The sequence below is a fragment of the Mytilus californianus genome, unplaced genomic scaffold (genome assembly GCF_021869535.1).
Source record: "Mytilus californianus isolate M0D057914Y unplaced genomic scaffold, xbMytCali1.0.p SCAF_2, whole genome shotgun sequence".
Lineage (NCBI taxonomy): Eukaryota > Metazoa > Mollusca > Bivalvia > Mytilida > Mytilidae > Mytilus > Mytilus californianus.
The window spans coordinates 131,700,399-131,723,752 of record NW_026262668.1 but is presented as its reverse complement, the minus strand read 5'-3'; the positions used below and the strand labels follow the sequence as shown (position 1 = coordinate 131,723,752).

The window sequence follows — 23,354 nt, the reverse complement described above, 5'->3', positions numbered from 1 at the left end:
TCAAAGATCCTTATTGAAATGAGAAGAGTATGTAATTTCTTTAATATCTGTAGACCATATTGTCATCACACTGATTAATGTAATCTACATTGTCATCACACTTATTTCCGTAGTCTTCTGAAGCTTCAAAGATCCTTATTGAAATGAGAAGAGTATGTAATTTCTTTAATATATGTAGACCATATTGTCATCACACTGATTTATGTAATCTACATTGTCGTTATACTGATTTATGTAGTCTACATTGTCATCACACTGATTTCTGTAGTCTACATTGTCATCACACTGATTTCTGTAGTCTACATTGTCATCACACTGATTTATGTAGTCTACATTGTCATCACACTGATTTCTGTAGTCTACATTGTCATCACACTGATTTCTGTAATCTACATTGTCATCACATTGATTTCTGTTATCTACATTGTCATCACACTGATTTCTGTAATCTACATTGTCATCACATTGATTTCTGTTATCTACATTGTCATCACACTGATTTATGTAGTCTACAGTGTCATCACACTTATTTCTGTTATCTACATTGTCATCACACTGATTTCTGTAGTCTACATTGTCATCACACTGATTTCTGTAGTCTAAATTGTCATCACACTGATTTCTGTAGTCTACATTGTCATCACACTGATTTCTGTTATCTACATTGTCATCACATTGATTTCTGTAGTCTACATTGTCATCACATTGATTTCTGTAATCTACATTGTCATCACACTGATTTCTGTAATCTACATTGTCATCACACTGATTTCTGTAATCTACATTGTCATCACATTGATTTCTGTAATCTACACAATGGAACACAAACATGGGAACTTAAAATGGAAACTAAGAGGAGAATACTCAAGACAAAGACAGAACCAATATAAAAAGAAGAATTGAATTTTTCATGAATTAGAATAGCAAATACATATATTTATATTCATACTAAATAATATTCATTAAATCATGGCTTAAGGCATGATAATAACTAAAATTGTTGTGATTATGTTAACAGATCCGAGATAAATTTTACCATGTACAGAAACAATTACACCAGGCCAGTAAGTGGAGAGAGGCTATTGTAGGCGAGCCATATGATTTGACTTTCCTGAACGAGATCACTGTCAATATAGATGTACTGCAGGAATTATGGAAGTATATTGAAGTCTCTAGACATGCTATAAAGGACTGGAAACAAATGCTTTTCAAAAAGGTAAGATCTTTTCAAAGTGATATTAATAAGGAATTAAATTAGAAGAAGAATGTATTCATGAAATGGTACTTTCTTACTCTCTCTCTTTATAATTTGCATTTCAAATAATTGATTTGTTTTGTTGAAATATTTCTGCATAAGATATGTGCGGTACTTTTTCGCATTGGGATATCATTTTTGTTGAGGGATTTTTTTCAAGAAAGTTTTATTTTTATTATAGCAAAAAATACTATTAATTAAAAAGTTCTTATTTATTCTTTGAAAGGTATAATCGTATATAAATAGTACTTTTCACCTGGCCATATAGATACATATGAGTTAAAGGAGATGTTAAGTATATGTCAGTGAGGCAGAAAACCAACAACACAAGTAACCAAAAGACATCTATAGGACAACATACAGTCTTCAACAATAGAACAATAATTCAAGCTCTTAATCATCTTGAGTCTGAAAATCTTTTGAAAATTAAACAATAAGATCAGCCAACAACACCAAACAAACAAAAAAACCAATAAGATATTATGTAAGACAACTACTGACAAAGGTTCCTAACATTGAACAGGCACAAGAATATGTTGTCAGGTTATATATACTTTGAAAAACATTTAAATGAACGTATTTGTCCTTCAAATATTTTAATAATGTTACATGATTTATTCTGATTGTTACAGATGAATATAAAGAAGGCTTTAGAGAAAGTGATTGAATGGCAAGCTGCAGCGGCTCAACTTAAACCTTACCTAGATAGAAAATCTTCACTTCCAGAGGCAGAAAAATTACTCAGTCATTGGTTTACATCACTCAACGAATTCAAGAAAGATCTACCAATACTTCATAAACTTGCTAATGATGCCTTAAAGGTATGTATATCTACCAATACTTCATAAACTAGCTAAAGATGCCTTAAAGGTACGTAGATCTACCAATACTTAATAAACTAGCTAAAGATGCCTTAAAGGTAGGTAGATCTACCAATACTTGATAAACTAGCTAAAGATGCCTTAAAGGTACGTAGATCTACCAATACTTAATAAACTAGCTAAAGATGCCTTAAAGGTACATAGATCTACCAATACTTAATAAAGTAGTCTTAAAATAGTGAATAAGCAAATAAATTAATTCTTATTATATATTTTAATATGTAAAATATATTTAATGGGGTTTTTTTGTGTACATAGTTTATTTTCTGCACATTGACATGTTTAGATGCCAATTTTGTACATTATTTTCCCCTACTTTTCAGGAAAGACATTGGAAGGCCATATTTGTTGGCATGAATGAATCATATGACTCAGACAAACAGTTTACAGTATGTGATCTCTTGACCTATGACCTGGAAGAGAATGATCAGTTGATACACTCCATCTATCTTGGAGCTATAGCAGAATATGACCTTGAGTTGAAAATCAATCAAATAAGTAAATTCTGGGAAGAGAGAGAATTTAAACTAGCCAAACATATCCCAGACAGTGTCTTGAGTTCAAAAGGTAAAACAAACTGTAGCTGTCACCATCGTTTTATGCCTTGTTTCAGTTTTTAGTAGAAAATCATACTGGGTGAAGGATTTTTAGTTTACTTTTTCAAATTTATTGAATTTTGTATATTTATTTTGAGATGATTAGACTGTGTTTGAACTTTGTTATTAGAAAGCATTTTAACTTTTTTTAAGAGTGTGATTCATTTAGTATTTTTGTGTTGTGAACATTGCATATAAATAATGAACTTTAATAATCACCCTAAAGTATCCCCCACTACATTCAGAATTAAATCCCTTTGGACAAATCTTATTTAGACACAAGAAAAGAAAATTAACTATAACCTGTATCCTTAAATCACTTTCCCATTTTACTTGGATATAAATTACCTATCTATTTTACCACCTTTCTTAATTGACCTATAGAACCAGAGTTGTCCTCAAACTGGTACACAATGCAAAATGATACTGTACGATATGCTCAAACTCCACCAACAGGTAAGAAAAGTGCATGCACTCAGCAACACGGAGGCTATTCTATATATCATAGTTGCTTTACGTAGTACTTTCACCATTGGTAAAACATGCATGGGAAACCTTGTCTTTAGTTGTCAGAAACACGTAGGTTACATTAGTTTACAATTTTTGATTTTTCTAGAGTGGTTAAGGAAATAGAATAAATGATTTTTTTCCAATGATTAGTTAAATTAAATTAAATGACTTCATATAAAGTAAGTTTTACTTAATGATTACTTTAAAGGATATAACATATCACTCACAGAAATCTAAAACTGCAAACTTCCATACTAGTTGTGAAGGGGTTTTCAGCAAATTTGCAAAAGTTGATGTATTTCACAGTAAGAATTACAATAGAAACCTCATTACTTGGAACACTATTGAGACCATTCATATCTTTAATAGTTATGGGGATGTTTCAATTATTGAGAAATACAGGGTCTAAAATCATTTTATAGATATTGCCATTTTTCTAGTTATTGATATTCTGCTGTATATAGATAGTACATCATCTTTTCATTTTAATTATTGTAATAAAAATAAAAACATAATTTTGATGAAAATGTGCATATTTTTGCTGATTTCCCCAGTAATGTGTAGATGTTGTTAAAGACTATAGATACAACATTTGTGATGACCAGTATATATTAAGTCAAACATTGCATGTATGTTGTATCAAATTGGTAATACATGTATATCTATATTACAGTGTTTATATAAAAACAGTTTATTTGGCAAGATTTTAGACTTACAGTGCAAAGTTCCATATGTAAGACTTTACACGCCTCCTGAATATGATGTATTATTTGTTTAATTACACCTAATATCAATAGCAATGGTTAAAGTAAAGAATTGAAATTTAATTCCATTCTTTTGAAATCAAGACATTAGACAAAACAGGTACATTGAAAAAAAAGATACGCAAATGATCTCAAAGAAGGGTAAAAAAGAAGCATATACATTTTGGCAAATCACATGACAGGATGATTGAAAAGATATATCTTTGTGCATACACAGCACAGCGATGATGGTAAAATCTGTACAATATTAAACTGATAAAAAAAGATACACGAATAAGACACTGGCTGTCATATCAAAACTAAGGTTACTTATCTAAGGTAGAATTTTTTAAGAAAAGAGTTTTCGTAGCTGGTACAATTGGGTTTTGAAAAATCATGGGTTTGGTAAATAAAGGTATTGTCATTTGCACAGTTTATATTAGATTTGTGGGTTATTATACTAACAAAGTATAGTAGATGTAGATTGATTTAGTATAGAAACAAGAGTAGCAGTCCAATGAAAACTAAAAAAAATTATCATTTTTTTGGTAAAATTTCATCTAAAAAAGCTGAACAAAAAATGTCTTTGAAGTCTCTTTGAAAAAGAGAATTTAGGCAACAATTTACACGTATTTAAGACTTTAGAAGGATGCATGCAGATTTTAATATATTTCGATAAATATTTCAATAAAGAAAATCCAGTATGACTGGTACTTTATTTAAAAATAGATATACAGGAATAGTGACCATCATAAGTATGAAGTATGAATGTGTATTAGATACATAATGTAATTTTAATTGTACATAGTGTAGTTTTACTTTGTTACTAACAGAAGCTGAACGTGAATTGGACCTTCAGACCATTGCTGGTAATTATTGTGTGTGATATCCCCCTCCCTTTTAATATTACCAGGTTGTAGGTATACTCCCTTAAACATTTGTCATTTAATTGTTGTCACAAGAATTATTTTATGTACATTGTTGTTTTGTTTCAGATTTTGTTAACATTCTATCTTATGTGCCATGATAAATTTTTTACAATTGTTTTAACAGTATATGTTTATAAAAAAACTCTAAAAAAAAGCTTTTGTTTTGCTGTTTAAATGTTGACTTTGGTTTTTTCCAGAGTAATTCTGTATGAACTTATTTACGAGTATGTATGGGGCATATAGAATCACTGATGGTCATAAAATAAAATGTGGCTGAGCCTTTTGAATTGTTCTAGTCCATCTGCACTTCTGGTTTTACTTTTATGTCTATTTTTAAGAAATGGATTTTGATAGGTGTGTATTAATTACACAGTTGTAGTCTTCTGGTGTAGTTCAATAGAGTTCAACATTATTTCAGCCACCATGAACTATATTTCTTGCTTGAATGACTTTTTTACAACCAAAACCATACACAATTTACCAATATTTCATGCAACTGGCAAGTTCAGTTTGAATTTTTATCAAGAGCTATGTTTTTACAATCGTTAGGGAATTGAAGTCAATATTTCTGAGGTGAAACATCTTCCTTAGTTGACTTTAACTGAATTTCACCTGAGCAGTTATGTTTTCAAAAATTCATATGATATCTTTTAAAACAACTTTTGATCAATTTCAATAGAATTGGCCAAATGCAAGGACATTTTTTAACACTCAAAGTTATTCAAGCATGAAATGTAGTCAATGGTGATTTAAATTTTGATGATAATTGCAACTGTGAAATGAACAAATACATTCTTAAGTGACTCTTCACCATTTATATATGTAGTTCCATCACCAAGCATCTCAAATATTTCTTTTTTTTCTACTTGTTGAAATAAAAATTAAATAATAAAATTTATTATGGCACTTTTAAGTTCACAATTAAAATCAACTGGGTTTTCCTTTTTCTGTCTGTTTTTTTTCTAGATCTAACTTATTCTTTGGTTTTCTGTCGGTTTTATCTAAATCTAACTTATTATGCAAATAGTGTACTAGTTTATTTTTCTGTTAGAGACTTAGCTTTCTTACAGTAACTTATCACATAGTTACTCTTGGTACAAAAAAATTTAAACAATAATTTCAATATGAAATGAACATAAATTCAAAACTGGTACACACAGTATTTGTTTTCAAGTAATTATAATAATAATTGAAACATTCTAATGAAATCGATATATTTCAATATTTGTTTTTCATTAATATAAAAAGTTACTTCACAGCAATTAGTTTTGTATGCTGTATGTTAACAGGTTTTTTATATATATATAAATTTGGAATGAATTTGTGTTTAAGCTAATAATTCATTACCATTTTAAAAGTACATAAAATATGGAAAAGTTACAGGCCAATAGTCCAGTACAACTTTCTTTGCTTTCACATTTAAAAAAATAAAAATCAGATTTTATATGAAGTCAACCTTATGAACAAAGTATAAAATACATTTAGAGAACAGAAATAACTTTGGAGAATTTAAGTGACTGCAGATTATATGAAAGAGAGTTAAGTGTGTAGATACGAAGTTGTTCACAATTAATGCTTTGATTTCTCTGTATAATCTATAACTTATTGAAGAAAGATCATCTTATATCACTTTACACATTTCTAGTTTATCCTTCTTTATTTTGACTTCCACTAAATTCTTTTGTAACACTGATATTACTTGGTTGATTTGTTATTACTATCATTCTGAATCTCTCTACCAAATTACTATTAGTATTTATTCAATTCTAGAACCTCCCAAGAAGCCATCAAGTCCACGTCGCCGTACAAAGTTAGAGAAGTACCGCCAAGAAAGAGCTGCTGCTTTGGTAGGAACCCCTAAAGGAATGAATGTAGCCGAAGATGATTTCTATAAACTTATTGAAGTGGATGAGCTCAAATATCAGTTACAGGTAAGGAAAGTTAAAGTTATATGTTAAACAATAATAAAAAATGTTAGGATATTAAAGTCAAATGTTAAAAAATTAGTAAAAGAAAGGAAATTATAAGTCAAATGTTAAAAAATTAATAAAGGTATAAAGGAAATTAATAGTCAAATGTTAAAAAAAAATAATGATCGTCTCTTGGATTACTGTATGATACAAAAGAAAAGGGTTTCAAGGCAGTCGTTTTAAGATGTTCATTATTACCTTTGCAATATTTCATACCACAATATTTGATTTAAGCATAAGTTTTCTTGGAAGATAGATTATGCAAAAAATGAAATCTCCTGTCTTGGATGGTATGTATATATAACAACCTCTAACCTCTTGGCAAAAAAACATACACATAATTAGCATATATTGATATTCCTATTTTTGTTGTAGGATACTCGTATCAGTATAAAGGGAATGATGCAATCACCTTATCTTGGTGACATGAGACATTCAGTAGAATTTTGGAACAGTTCTCTACAACAGGTGGAAGAAATAACAGACCTGTGGTACACCTGTCAGAAAAAGGTAGGAAATAATACACCTGTGGTTCACCTGTCAGAAAAAGGTAGGAAATAACAGACCTGTGGTACACCTGTCAGAAAAAGGTAGGAAATAATACACCTGTGGTTCACCTTCCAGAAAAAGGTAGGAAATAACAGACCTGTGATTCACCTGTCAGAAAAAGGTAGGAAATAACAGACCTGTGGTTCACCTGTCAGAAAAAGGTAGGAAATAACAGACCTGTGGTTCATCTGCCAGAAAAAGGTAGGAAATGATAGACCTAAGTTTATTGTGTCAGAAAAAGGTAGGAAATATGGTTAAAATGTCAGAAAAGGGTAAGAAGCAATAGGCCTACTCTTGACATGTTAGTCACCTTATCTGGGAGAGATGAGACAGTATAATTTTGGAACAGTTCTCTACAGCAGGTAGAAGAACTATTCGGCCTGTGGTTCACCTATTTAAAAATGGTAGGAAGTAATAGGCCTGTAGTTCATATGTCAGAAAAGGGTAGGAGTTAATAGACCCAAGTTTAGCCTGTCAGAAAAAGGTAGGAGTTGATAGACCCAAGGTTAGCCTGTCAGAAAAGGGTAGGAGTTAATAGACCCAAGGTTAGCCTGTCAGAAAAGGGTAGGAGTTAATAGACCCAAGGTTAGCCTGTCAGAAAAGGGTAGGAGCTAATAGACCCAGGGTTAGCCTGTCAGAAAAGGGTAGGAGTTAATAGACCCCAGGTTAGCCTGTCAGAAAAGGGTAGGAGTTAATAGACCCAAGGTTAGCCTGTCAGAAAAGGGTAGGAGTTAATAGACCCAAGGTTAGCCTGTCAGAAAAAGGTAGGAGTTAATAGACCCAAGGTTAGCCTGTCAGCAAAAGGTAGGAGTTAATAGACCCAAGGTTAGCCTGTCAGAAAAAGGTAGAACACAATAGACCTCGGGTTCAACTATCAGAAAAAGGTTGGAATTAATACCTAAGGTTAACCTGTCATAAAAAGGTAGAACTTAATAAACCTCAGGTTCACCTGTCAGAAAAGGTAGAAAAAAATACCTAAGGTTAACCTGTCAGAAAAAGGAACGAAATTCAGACATATAATTAACCTGTCAGAAAAGGGTAGAAAATAACTGGCTTGTAGTTCTTTTGTCAGAAAAGGGTAGAAAATAACTAGCCTGTAATTCACCTGTCAGAAAAGGGTAGAAATAACAGGCCTTTTATAGCCAACCTTGGGGTTTTCTCATTTTTGGAGGCTGTATGTTTGCCTATAATTGTTTACATCCGCTTCATTTGAACTTTGGTGGATAGTTGTCTCTTTGGCAATCATGCCACATCTCCTTATTTTTATATGGTAGTTCACCTGTCAGAAAAGGGTAGGGAATAACAGGCCTATAGTTCACCTGTCCCAAAAGGGTAGAAAATAACTGGCCTGTAGTCCTATCAGAAAATGGTAGAAAATAACAGGCCTGTAGTTCACCTGTCAGAAAAGGGTAGAAAATAACTGGCCTGTAGTTCTGTCAGAAAATGGTAGAAAATAACCAGCCTGTAGTTCACCTGTCAGAAAATGGTAGAAAAATGTCTGGCCTGTAGTTCACCTATCAGAAAAAGATAGAAATAATAGCCAACTTTATGGCATGGGGTTTTCATTGTTGAAGGCCATGTGGTTGCCTATAATTGCTTACATCCAATTTATTTGAACTCTAGTGGATACTTGTCTTGCCTTGCATTCAACTGTCTTAAAAGGTAGGTAATTGCAGACCTTTGGTTCACCTGTCAGAATAGAAAGCAATAAAAGGCCTGTGGTTTATCTGTAAGAAAAAGGAAGGAAATAATTTGCAAGTGATGATTCACCTGGAGAAAAAAGATAAGAATTACATACCTGGGCTGATATGCATAAACCTGGGCTGATATGCATAAAACTACTTAAGTTAAGATTTGTTCCGAACGGACAGATTTTTCTTCATGTCCTACGATAAATTAGTACTACGAATGGATATCTTAACTTAAGTGGTTTTATGCATATCAGCCCTGGTGTGTATATCTGTCAAAAAAAGAAAGGAAATAATTTGCCAGGAGTTCACCTGGAGAAAAAAGGTAAGAACTTCACACCTGGTGAGTATCATCTGCCAGAAAAAGGCAGGAAATAATTTGCATAGACCTATGGCTCACCATTCAGTCTGACAACTGGGATTAATGTTCTCTGCTGACTAACAGCTTTTAAATACTTCAATTTAATTTGCATACTTATAGTTTTTTCACAAGCAAGTGAATATTTTTGAAAAATTATAACATCTTAATTGTGTTATTTAACATGGAATTAATGTAATATTTCAAATCTTATTGAAATACGAACACATTTTAGATCAATACTTTTAAGGATTTATAAATTCTTTTTCAGTGGCTGTATCTTCTCAAAGTGTTTGAAAGGCCTGATTTGTATAAAAAATTTGGTGGACAGAATTCAAAGTTTGAGAATGTTCACAAACAGTTTAAAGTAAGATATAACTTCATAATGATATTAGTATTGTTTGGATGCACCAGAGCTTGTCGACTTTATATTTACCACAATATTTACATATATTTTTTAACAAATGTATACTATAATTACTGAAATTCAATTTTACTGAATTTTAGGGTAAGTGTTGACCCTTTCTTGAGGCTACTCCTTTGTAGAGCATTACAAACACTTACACTGTGCGACCATAAATTGTAGATTTGCAATTGTTGCATGCTGTGTTGATATATTTATAATATTGTCTTGATTACATAGACTATTTGTGATACATTGTGAGTGGATTGTGAGGGTCTCAAAGGAGAATAGTGTTCGTACTAATTAAGCTACTCTCTCGAAATAAAGATAATTATTATGATTATATAGGTCTGTATATGTACTTTTCTTTTTGAAATGCTTACTATCAGTTATATTTTACTATAGAATGTGCATAGTAGATATCATTGACTTTAGAATTTTTAGATATCTATGACTTCAAACAAGTCTTTGTAGGACTTTTCACTGAAACTCATGCATTAAATTTGTAATTAAAATATTGTATGATTAAAATCTTTGAACATTTAAATGGCTGTCTTTTATTTTTAGGATTGGATGAGAGTAGTTTCCAATGATTCCAAAGTTTTAACCGTTGTCAACAGAAAGCGTGGAGAAAAAGGTTACAGACTTTTACAGGGAGATAACCTCCGCACGTTATTTCTTAGTTTGATTCAGTCTAAGGAAGAAATCCTGAAGGACCTTGAAACACTTATGGGACTATCTCGTATGGAGTTTCCACGTCTTTATTTCATCAGCAATGAAGAATTGGTTGAAGTTCTGGGTATATCTAGAAACCCAAAAGCTTTGCAAGACTGTGCTATGAAAGTTTTCCCTGGAATACAAGATCTGAGTTATGCTTTACCTTCTGGCATAGCAAGCATGAATACTAATTTGGATTTTGCATTAAATGGTAAAGATTATTTGTCTAAATTGGTTCTATAATTAGAAAATGTTTATGATATAACAATTACAAATAAACAAATAATTTATGACAAGTCACATAACCTATGACAGCAAATTCATAATATGAGAATATAACAATATTTTTCTGTTCAGTAGGCTAGATGATATAAGTATAGATCATAAACAAGAGTCTATTTATTTAGAAAGATAAATGTGATTATTTAGATACAATTAAAATCATTTTGATTAGATTTTAATTGAGATTTCATTCAGATGCTTTTTTGTTATAATTTCAGCTGACAAACTGGAATTAACAGGAGTTAAGGGATTATTGGAAGAAGATGTACCATTCTTCGTCAGAGTACAGGCACATCAAAAGGCAACCAAATGGCTTAAATGTCTGGAACAGAACATGAAAAATACCATGACCATCATTCTTCAATGCTGTGTACAAGCTAGGATGGAAGAAGGTATTAAAGTAGATTTTTGTAAAAGCCACCATTTTACTATGCTTTGTACAAGCCAAAATGGAGGATAGATAGGGATTGTTTATACACTAGGATCTGGTTACTTCTTGTAAAATTTAACCCTTGGTGGAACCCAGTCCAAAAAATTGTTTATCTTATAGTAACTTACCCAAAGGTTGAATTGTTTTTCTTTTAGTAACTTACTTAAAGGTGAAATTGTTTATCTTATAGTAACTTAACCAAGGGTTAAATTGTTTATAGTTTAGTTTCTTTACCAAGGGTTAAATTGTTTATCTTATAGTAACTTAACCAAAAGTTGAATTGTTTATCTTATAGTAACTTACTCAAAGGTTAAATTGTTTATCTTTTAATTTCTTAACCAATGATTAAATTGTTTATCTTTTAGTAACTTACTCAGAGGTTGAATTGTTTATCTTTTAGTTTCTTAACCAAGGATTAAATTGTTTATCTTTTAGTAACTTACTCAAAGGTGAAATTGTTTATCTTATAGTAACTTAACCAAGGGTTAAAATGTTTATAGTTTAGTTTCTTTACCAAGGGTTAAATTGTTTATCTTATAGTAACTTAACCAAGGATTGAATTGTTTATCTTATAGTAACTTACCCAAAGGTTGAATTGTTTATCTCACAGTAACTTAACCAAGGGTTAATTTTTTTATCTTTTAGTTTCTTAACAAAGGGTTAGATTGCATATCTTTAGGTTTCTTAACCAAGGGTTAAATTGTTTCTTCTATAGTTCTAACCAAGGGTAAAATTGTTTATCATAAAGTTACTTAATATGAATAGATATTAAAAACACATTTAATATCATTTGTAATTACTAATACTTTGTGCAAGATTAAGGACTCAGACCTTATAAAATCAGATAAATAAAATTTAAAAAAAATATGAAAAAAATTACAAATTACTGTGAAAAAAAAATAATAGAGGAATTAGTTTCATCAAAATCATGACAAGGTTTCCAGTACTGAAGAGTTCCTTGCGTAAAACTTTTTTCTAGAAATAGAAATTTTACTGTATGGAGAAGTTTGGCTTCTTACAGTTTTAGTGAGAGAGAGAGAGAGAGAGAAAGAGAGAGAGAGAGAGAACTATTACAAAAAAAAACATTATCTTTTGTACAGAAATAGTAACAGAGTCAACAAGTAATATAAATAAAATGTCTGTGTACTCAAATAACAATGATTCTCTTCAGGATCTCGACAGCCAATTCATCTGTTAGAAGAGTTAGCCAAGTTGAATAAACCATTAACACCTAGAGAACATGAGATAACAACCGACATTAAACAGACATTCCGTCACTGGCTGCTACGCTTCCCTGTACAGTGTGTCCTAGTGTCTGAAGCTATCCTCTGGGCAAGATCAGTTACTAAATGTTTTGAGAAGGCAGACATTGAAGAAATGAAATTTTTGAGGTAACGCATTACTTATTTAATATTTTTAAAAGAAGCATTCAAGAATTGAATTTAATGAAGACAACTTTTGCTAGACTTTACTTTACTTGTTTTGTTTAAAAGAGATTAAAGGTATAAAGTTTCATTTGTCAAAGCCTGTTGAAGATTGTTTCATTAATAGCATCCATTCTATTATTATTACATCATCACTACTATTGTTTTCATACTGTTAACAAATAAGAATTAACACTAGTAAAACTATGATACTTACACTGTTTTAAGATATTTATACGATATTACCAGGATTTTCATTTGAATGTAACAAAGATACCTTATGCTATAATTGATACCATGTGAAACCAGAATTATTTTTTCTATGTAACTTCATGTGTTATAATAGGCTGAATACTATCTCCTGGTTGGACCAGTGTATAAAATTGTTATTTTAATGTAACTTCATGTGATGCTAGGAAGAACACAACCTCCAAGTTAGACCAGTATGTAGAAGTACTTAGAGAGACTTATGGTATGAAAGGAAATGTTGCAGAAGATGTCATGAAACGATTGAGTGTGTTATTGTGTAATTTAATAAAACAGACACTACATCAGAGGGATATGCTAGATAGTAAGTTGTTGTATATATAAGATACAAACCTGTCTAACTATATCATTTGTCCACCAATCTTCTTAGATTTCTCTTAGGAGATTTTACTGACGTATATAATTAGGGTTATGGCCACTTGAAAAAACATTGATAATGAATCCACTTACAATTGAATGCTGCATGTTGAAATTTAAATATAACACTGGTATTCATTTTTAGTTAGAATTATAAACATAATTTGTGTATTTTATATTTTAATTTTAATACAAATTTATTTTATATTTCATTTTTGGCAGCTTCATTAAAAGTTCTTTATCATTGAGAATAGAAAAAACAAGCCTGCAGACAAATCATAAAAATGATTATTAATTAAAAAGTGAATAAGAAAGAGCTTAGTTTTGCAGTACATTTACTTTTTGATTGACACTTTGGTTGTTGGTGTTGTTGGGTTGTTGTCCCATTCATGTATATCCAACATTTCACATTGTTTTTACATACTATATATAATTTTGTTGTAGAAATGATTGCTGATGGAACTGAAGAAGAAAACAACTTTGAATGGCAGGCCAGTCTGCGGTATCGTATGGACATCCATACAGTCCTCCGAGCTAAGACTGAGGCTGTAGATGTAGAGGTACATCCATTTCAAGTAGGAAGGAAAGGAAGTAGAATAAGAAAGACAACTCTTGCCAAACCAAGAGTTGAGGCAACCTTAGGTTTGTTCTACACTAATTAGTGATAATCAAGTAAAGAATTGTAATTAACATATTCTATAACAATAGATAAAAATTCAGTTCATGGCCGGCGGAAGTAGACAGTATTATTTTTTAAGGGTTGACAGGATACACATTATCGTTCGTAGTTTCAACTTCAAGGCTCTTATGCAAACAAATTTAATAACCGAGGATTAAATTCAAGTGTTTTTTGGTTTCCACTTTACATGGGGCTTTATCTCTGACCTTATTTCTTTGTGCAAAATTCTGAATATGCGTATTTCACCTATATCGATGTTAGGAGAACTTGGTCTTATATAAAAAAAAAAATGAATTTATTATACCCTACTTATGGAGTGGTGGTATACTTCAATGACCTTGTCTGTTCACCTGTTTTTCAGTCTGTCCCTCTGTCTACTACTTCCATTTTTGTTGAGCCTGCGACTTTTGTCGCAGAAAGCTTGACATAGGATAGTGATCCGGCAGCGGCGGCAGCGTTAGCTAACTTCTTAAAGGCTTTATATTTTAGAAGGTGGAAGATCTGGATGCGCCATACTTTGTATATAGATGCCTTATGTTACGAAGTTTCCATCTGTCACATGTCCATTGTCCTTGACCTCATTTTCATGGTTCAATGACTACTTGAAAAAAAGATTTTTTGTAATGTTAATTTCTCTCTTATAATGAGTAATAGGATAACTATATTTGGTATGTGCGTACCTTGCAAGGTCCTCATGCCCGTCAGACAGTTTTCACTTGACCTCAACCTCGTTTTATGGATCAGTGAACAAGGTTAAGTTTTGGTGGTCAAGTCCATATCTCAGATACTAGAAGTAATAGGTCTAGCATATTTGGTGTATGGAAGGACTGTAAGGTGTACATATCCAACTGGCAGGTGTCATCTGACCTTGACCTTATTTTCATTGTTCAGTGATTATAGTTAAGTTTTTGTGTTTTGGTCTGTTTTTCTTATACTGTATGCTAAAGGTCTACTATATTTGGTGTATGGAATGATTGTAAGATGTACATGTCTAGCTGGCAGGTGTCTTCTGACCTTGACCTCATTTTCATGGTTCAGTGGTCAAAGTTAAGTTTTTGAGTTTTGGTCTTTTTTTCTAATACTATATGCAATAGGTCAACTATATTTGGTGTATGGAAATATTTTATGATGTACATGTCAGTCTTGAGGTTTTTATTTGACCTTGACCTCATTTTCACGGTTCATTGCTCAGTGTTAAGTTTTTGTGTTTTGGTCTGTTTTTCTAATACTATAAGCAATAGGTCAACTATATTTGTTGTATGAAAGGATTGCAAGCTGTACATGTCTGCCTGGCATGGTTCATCTGACCTTGACCTCATTTTCATGGTTCATTGGTCAATGTTTAGTTTTCATGATTAAGTCTGTATCTTAGAAACTATAAGCAATAGGTCAACTATATTTAGTGTATTGAATGATTGTAAGGTGTACATGTATTTCTTGTTTGGTTTATATGACCTTGACCTCATTTTCTTGGATCATGTTAAGTTTAAGTGATAGTTGTAGTAAAACTTTATATTTAGGATTATCAGCATAATATCAATGATTAGTAAAGAAGGCGAGACATTTCAGCATGTGCACTCTTATTTTGTTATAGCCCCGAGCATATGATAAGTTTGAAAATTTGAATAAATTTAGAGATTATTTAAATTATTGAAAAAATAATCGATGGAAATGATGATACACAAAATAAAGTATCAGGAAAAAAAGTTGGTTTATAGTATTTCAAAACAGACATTCGAAGGAGTGAAAATGAATAAGAGATGCATTAGGTCCCCTTGTGCTTAAAATCTAACATGGAGAATTTGAAAAAGTTGGCGGGTATGGAACACTTAAATTATAAATACAGGTTCATATAAAATACCGATCAAGTATAAAACTGATAGAATTTTCACCATATTAAAGTTCATAAAATTTTAAAATAGAAGTGTATTTTGAAGTAGAAGTGTATTTTGAAGTAGAAGTGTATTTTGAAGTAGAAGTGTATTTTGAGGTAGAAGTGTATTTTGAGGTAGAAGTGTATTTTGAAGTAGAAGTTTATTTTGAAGTAGAAGTTTATTTTCTTTGTAGAAGAACCACCAATACTGACCAGGACTAAGACAACTGTATCCACAGATTACCATTTTAGTCTGTGTTATCTCCAACAGCTAGGGAACCAGTTTAGTTATGATTATGAATATCAAGGTCCAATACAGAGACTGGTTCTTACACCATTGACAGACAGAGCCTTCTTATCTTTGACACAGGCTCTTAAATACTTCCAATGTGCCACCCTGATTGGACCAGCTAGTGTTGGCAAATCAGAAACAGTTAAGGAACTGATGAAAGTATGTGGTATTTATTGCCTTTAGATGTGTATAAACTCTTGAAAACTGATAAAGGTGCATTGTATTGCTGTTTGATGCCTATAACTAATGAAGTTTTACTGTATTGCTCTAATGATCTGTAATCTCTGAATTACACTTTGAACTATTTAAGCAGAATTGAGATTTATAAGCTTCATTTTTTTTAAGGCTGTGATGGCTGGAATCATTGATGTGTCCCCTAATTGGACAGACGAGTTTGCATCTTGAGCAAACATTTGAAAATATCTCTTTTTTTTTTATTTATCCATATTTTACTAATAAATGGACTATATTTCAATCATAATCAATAGAGCAGGTTAAAAATTTCAGGGTGTGCACTTGTGTTGATAGTTATTGTCTCGCCTGTGATGAAATTTGCAGTATGCAAGACATAGAGATTACTATGCGGTGGTGGTGTAACCTATCTGTATAGGTCTCTTTCAAATACTTATAGCAATAGGTCAGTTATGTTTGGTGAATGGAATGATTGTAAGGTGTACATATAAAAATAAGATGTGGTATGATTGCCAATAAGACAACTCTTCACAAGAGACCAAATGACACAGACATAAACAACTATAGGTCACCATAATACCTTCAACAATGAGTAAAACCCATACCACATAGTCAGCTATAAAAGGCCCCAAAATGACAAATGTAAAACAATTCAAACGAGAAAACTAATGGCCTGATTTATGTAAAAAATAATGAACAAAAAACAAATATGATATACAGCAACAAACAACAACCACTGAATTACAGGCTCCTGACTTGTCTGTCTGACAGGATTTATCTGACCTTGACCTCATTGTCATGGATCTTTAAAAATATTAAGTTTATGTGATACTTGTAGTAAAACAGTTATCTTTAAGATCATAAGAACATAAAATCAATGGTCAATAAAGCAGGAGAGACATTTCAGTGTGTGCACTCTTGTCTTTAGTCATGTTTAAAATCATGCATAACAAATTGTCAATTGAAATATTTTGTAGTTATTTGGTAGAAATCTCGTAACTGTCAATTGTAATGAAGACATTACACTGCCAATGATGACTCAGTACATGATGGGCATGGTACAGTCAGGAACTGGTGTCCTGTTTGATGATACAGACAGACTAACTAGAGGTAAGGCATAGTACAGTCAGGGACTGGTGTCCTGTTTAATGATACAGACAGACTAACCAGAGGTAAGGCATGGTACAGTCAGGGACTGGTGTCCTGTTTGATGATACAGACAGACTAACTAGAGGTAAGGCATGGTACAGTCAGGGACTGGTGTCCTGTTTGATGATACAGACTAACTAGAGGTAAGGCAAGGTACAGTCAGGGACTGGTGTCCTGTTTGATGATACAGACTATCTAGAGGTAAGACATGATACAGTCAGGGACTGGTGTCCTGTTTGATGATACAGACAGACTAACTAGAGGTAAGGCATGGTACAGTCAGGAACTGGTGTCCTGTTTGATGATACAGACAAACTACAGGTAAGGCATGGTACAGTCAGGGACTGGTGTCCAGTTTGAGGATACAGACAAACTACAGGTAAGGCATGGTACAGTCAGGGACTGGTGTCCTGTTTGATGATACAGACAGACCTACTAGAGGTAAGGCATGGTTCAGTCACAGACTGGTGTCCTGTTTGATGATACAGACTTACTAGAGGTAAGGCAAGGTACAGTCAGGGACTGGTGTCCTGTTTGATGATACTGACAGACTAACTAGAGGTAAGGCATGGTACAGTCAGGGACTGGTGTCCTGTTTGATGATACTGACAGACTAACTAGAGGTAAGGCATGGTACAGTCAGGGACTTGTGTCCTGTTTGATGATACAGACAGACTAACTAGAGGTAAGGCATGGTACAGTCAGGGACTGGTGTCCTGTTTGATGATACTGACAGACTAACTAGAGGTAAGGCATGGTACAGTCAGGGACTGGTGTCCTGTTTGATGATACTGACAGACTAACCAAAGGTAAGGCATGGTACAGTCAGGGACTGGTGTCCTGTTTGATGATACTGGCAGACTAACCAGAGGTAAGACATGGTACAGTCAGGGACTGGTGTCCTGTTTGATGATACTGGCAGACTAACCAGAGGTAAGACATGGTACAGTCAGGGACTGGTGTCCTGTTTGATGATACTGACAGACTAACCAGAGGTAAGGCATGGTACAGTCAGGGACTTGTGTCCTGTTTGATGATACAGACAGACTAACTAGAGGTAAGGCATGGTACAATCAGGGACTGGTGTCCTGTTTGATGATACTGACAGACTAACTAGAGGTAAGGCATGGTACAGTCAGGGACTGGTGTCCTGTTTGATGATACTGACAGACTAACCAAAGGTAAGGCATGGTACAGTCAGGGACTGGTGTCCTGTTTGATGATACTGGCAGACTAACCAGAGGTAAGACATGGTACAGTCAGGGACTGGTGTCCTGTTTGATGATACTGGCAGACTAACCAGAGGTAAGGCATGGTACAGTCAGGGACTGGTGTCCTGTTTGATGATACAGACAGACTAACATAAGATTGATTGTGAATCATTATTATTTGTTGGATTCTAATTTGTTGGTGTATAGGTAAACCACAAATTTAAATGTACAACAGAGTACAAATAATTTTCTATTGGTATATATGTAGATTTTGGGTAAACCATGACATAGAATATCCACAAAGTATTCCCTCAATCAACAAAAATTGGTATCCATGAAAGTCTATGATTCCACAGTAAAAGTAATTAGTGAGAATTAGCTCACAGGGCTTAATTGTCCACAAAATGAAGGCCTTCCTTTAATTATGCTATATATAGTGATAGTAAGCTGGTTTACAAGGTCAGTGTATAGAAAGTCATTAATTTCTGAAAAGAATTAGAAAATACTATTGTTATTCATATGAAGAGCATTTTGTTTTGATATATAACAGCAGTTTGTCTTTAAAGGCAAACAAGCAAAAGAGCAAACAATGATTTGATATGCAGCAGCTAATTTATATTTTTTATATTACAGGTTTGATGTCTGTAACAGCTCAGCACTTTGATTACATCAGGACTGCCCTGAAGACATTACAAGTCTGTAGTGAAAATCAGTACAAGATAAGAGGTCAACCAAGATTTGATAAAGTAAGTGTTAAAATATCCACTTGTACTGCTTAGTTAAAATATGTTTCTACTAACAAAGAAATTACAGTAAAACCTTGAACACATGTAAAACTAATAATAATTTAAGATAATTATACCCCACTCATCGTATAGGTGATATAAGACCCTTGTCCATCTGCTCAGTCTGTCCCTATTTTCACCTGTACATTTTATAGCATATTACTCAGTTACTATATGAAAGATGAACGATATTTGGTCAAGAAGTTTATAATGTTTAGTTGTATTATCATGATAATGAAAGCAATTTTTAGATCTGCTAGGCTGTCATTCCATGTTTGAAGCTACTTTGAAAATTGTTAATGTCTGGTAAGAAGTGTGGGTTATTGTGCATTTGTTGTTCATGTTCATTACATTGAGATTCAGTTTTACTGTAATTAGAACTATATATTATTAAGAACTATATATTATTAAGCTTATTTTTTATGTCCTATTAATTATTTAACATGTTGAAATGCATAACAATTTCTTTTTTATTTAATTCAGTTTTATATTTGCTTCCGAAATATTTATGCCATTGTCTGATAATCTGAACTAATTTCATTTCCTTGTTAATCTTTTTTGTAGCAATTTTAATATTTTTGTGAATAAATCCAATTTTATCTTATATATTCATGGATACTGACTAACTTAGTAACCTTTGTTATCTCCCCTTATAATATTTATTACTGATTTGATTTACAGATGTATTCAGTGGTATGTCAGTGTTTTATTGTAGGATATCAGCTTTATTGCCAGTTATCTCCCTTATTTAGAACAGCCAGATTGAGTCTTACTGCTTAGGCCAAGGAATATTAAGATCAGCTTATTTTTACAATTTTCTAAGTTTTTACATTACACTTACAGTGTACTTTTCACCAGAAACCATTCGACCTGTTTTCTTGCAAGTGGTCATGACTTTTAAAAAGATATAGAGGTCGTAAAATTTGTAAAATTTTGAAATTAATGAATGAAAGTAAAGCAACGAGGTAACTACACCTAAGAATTCTTAATGTTTGTTCTTGACAGTTTTGATTTCAATATGTTCAACAGCTATCAGTTTTTTTTTATGTTCCTGTAACTATCTAAATAGAATTGATCACTTGCAAAAAATGGTGAACAGTTAAATGTTTTCTGTTGTGTGAACAGTTAAATGTTTTCTGTTGTGTGAACAGTTAAATGTTTTCTGTTGTGTGAACAGTTAAATGTTTTCTGTTGTGTGAACAGTTAAATGTTTTCTGTTGTGTGAACAGTTAAATGTTTTCTGTTGTGTGAACAGTTAAATGTTTTCTGTTGTGTGAACAGTTAAATGTTTTCTGTTGTGTGAACAGTTAAATGTTTTCTGTTGTGTGAACAGTTAAATGTTTTCTGTTGTGTGAACAGTTAAATGTTTTCTGTTGTGAGAACAGTTAAATGTTTTCTGTTGTGTGAACAGTTAAATGTTTTCTGTTGTCTGAACAGTTAAATGTTTTCTGTTGTGTGAACAGTTAAATGTTTTCTGTTGTAAAGAATATAAAGTTAAGTAAGGGTGGTAAAAAACCAATTAACGGAATGTAAAGATGTTAATATTAATTGGCCCTATGCATGATATATAAAAACTGATTTTTGAGTTCACAAATAGACAATATCAGCAGTGTTTAATTCATGCTATGAGAGATTATCACACATAGATTTTGTAACAAATATTTCTGCGCTGATAGATAAATGATATATTTAGCATAAAAAATCACCATAATGCTAGCTAGCTTGCTTTTACAGTGAACAGCTTTTCAAACTGGATGAATTTTTAATACATTTTTTTGTAGGGAATTAAAACAACAATAAATCTTTTGCAAGTTGCACAGAAAATTCTTAGTGACAGTTTGATTTATTTAAATGAACTCTTACCACATACAATATATAAAACTGTTGTTGATAGTTTATGAGATTCTGAGAGATAAAGATCTTTTTCCCCAAACAATTTACTTTAATGTATTCTGAGATACATAGCTGCTTTTCCAAAATAACAACATTCTTAAAAATATTTGTTTTGATTTAATTTAATGAATAATAGTATAGGATAAAATAGATAAAATGGATTAATATTTTTGGCAAACTTAAATGATTTTTTTTTTTTAATTTCAAATAGCCACATATTTATTGAGATTTTTTATTCATACTGTCTAATATTTACAGAAAGCAGGCATTGGTGACAAAGTTATACGCAGAAATTCTCTGACAACACTTCATCCTCTGCCAACAGCTTCTATGAAAACAGAGAGACAAAATACTGTGCCTCATGGATTCAATGTAAGTACATAATAAAAACCCTTTCTCCCATGCCTACACCTCTAACATTTAATTAGACTGAAAACTGTATCATTCCCTGCCTAGAAGTCTACCATAGAAAATAAGGATTATAATACTGTTTTTCAAGTACCTTGGAGTCCAATATAAGAACATTTATATGATGTCAGCTCCAGTTGAGGCACTGTTGTACAATTATTCAAATGGGAGACTAAATAGATTGAGTAAATGCTAAAAAGATATAAAGTACTATATTCCTCTGAGATGGTTTATAACAGTTCAAAGATGTTACACTTGGGTGACTCATGAAATTTTCATTCTATATCTCAAAACCCATTTACATCATTGATATTTTATTGCTCTATGGGATTCAACGACACATGGATCACCGTGACGTTGGTTCAACTTCAATGTTAACCACAACATTCTTTTATTGTAAACTCACTTTTTTAATCAATTGTATTTAGATCATCATGATCTATATTTTATGCTTAGCTTGTGCCATTTATGTTTTTCATGCATTTTCAAAGGCTTTTTACTTAGCTCTTTCTTACAAATATAAGTTACAAAAATTTAAAAACAATTTCTACATATGAATATGTCATTTGATGTTTTTATTTAATTTTCAACAGGAGAAAGGTCTAGTGACATATTTTGAAGATGCCTGGGTTTCAGAAAAAGATAGAAGAAGAAGACATTCAATCGAGAAAGAAATAGAGATAAAAGAATCAGACTTATACAAGAATAACAGACCACCTCCATTGTTCTATGGTATAATATGTTTTTATAACTCGGATGTCTATTATTAATCAAAAGTAATTTGAGTAAAAAAATGTTTAACTATCTGCTATTTAACATGTTGACTTCCCGATACTTAACATGTTCAATCTACAGTGTGATAAAAAGAAAACACCACCTCTGTCATAAACACACTTCAAATCAGATGTTTTCAAAATTGTGGGCATGTAACCAAATAGTGTTTGAAAGTTTCCATTCATATGATAACATGTTTTGGTGTGCTTTGTATATCACCGTAGTCATCAAACAGTGTTTTGTTGTACTTTTGTTTTTTTTGGATATTTTATCATTTTCCAGGTTAAATGTAATTTTTTTTAAATGCATAAGAATAGGAATAACAGTACTGTATTAAAAGAGTTGCTGCCATCAGTTTAGGATTTGAAGGATCCTAATATCTGAACTACTAGCTCTGAATCTCATTGACATTAAAATAGCTTTTTAAACTGTCCAATATTAAATTGATTGTTATAGATCTTCAAATACCATATTGTTATTATGTGAATAGCTACCTGGACATGTAAAGTGATCAGTGAAAGTCGTGATACATAACGAAAAAAATATAAAAATATAGAAAAAATATTGCCGTCATGTTAGGAATATATAACATTATGATAGAAAAGGAAGAGATCACTGTGTGTTCCAAATACTTAAAAATATCTTCATTTGATCAAAAGAAACATTAATTATTTTGTTGCATTTACTATAACTGAAATGAAGAACAAACCTAACTATATGAGCAATAGCTTTGGGCATG

The 23,354-nt window shown here is 32.0% G+C and overlaps 1 protein-coding gene across 24 annotated transcripts in view; it reads left to right on the top strand.

The window, feature by feature from the left end:
* LOC127731051 (dynein heavy chain domain-containing protein 1-like) overlaps positions 1-23,354 on the top strand; it is a 143,388-nt gene that overhangs the window by 35,380 nt on the left and 84,654 nt on the right. For 18 of the 24 annotated variants that reach the window (XM_052239835.1, XM_052239829.1, XM_052239850.1 and 15 more), the window contains 17 exons: positions 1,019-1,216; positions 1,888-2,076; positions 2,460-2,703; positions 3,117-3,188; positions 6,685-6,845; positions 7,260-7,394; positions 9,751-9,846; positions 10,450-10,810; positions 11,100-11,273; positions 12,483-12,702; positions 13,152-13,306; positions 13,804-14,001; positions 16,106-16,362; positions 17,373-17,505; positions 19,389-19,501; positions 21,692-21,805; positions 22,435-22,573. In XM_052239835.1, coding sequence (XP_052095795.1) covers positions 1,019-1,216; positions 1,888-2,076; positions 2,460-2,703; positions 3,117-3,188; positions 6,685-6,845; positions 7,260-7,394; positions 9,751-9,846; positions 10,450-10,810; positions 11,100-11,273; positions 12,483-12,702; positions 13,152-13,306; positions 13,804-14,001; positions 16,106-16,362; positions 17,373-17,505; positions 19,389-19,501; positions 21,692-21,805; positions 22,435-22,573 — 2,959 coding nt within the window. Of the gene's footprint in view, position 1; positions 28-128; positions 153-1,018; positions 1,217-1,887; positions 2,077-2,459; positions 2,704-3,116; positions 3,189-4,818; positions 4,855-6,684; positions 6,846-7,259; positions 7,395-9,750; positions 9,847-10,449; positions 10,811-11,099; positions 11,274-12,482; positions 12,703-13,151; positions 13,307-13,803; positions 14,002-16,105; positions 16,363-17,372; positions 17,506-19,388; positions 19,502-21,691; positions 21,806-22,434; positions 22,574-23,354 lie in introns of those variants that run through there. The other 6 variants (XM_052239851.1, XM_052239839.1, XM_052239836.1 and 3 more) reach the window with 4 other exon arrangements.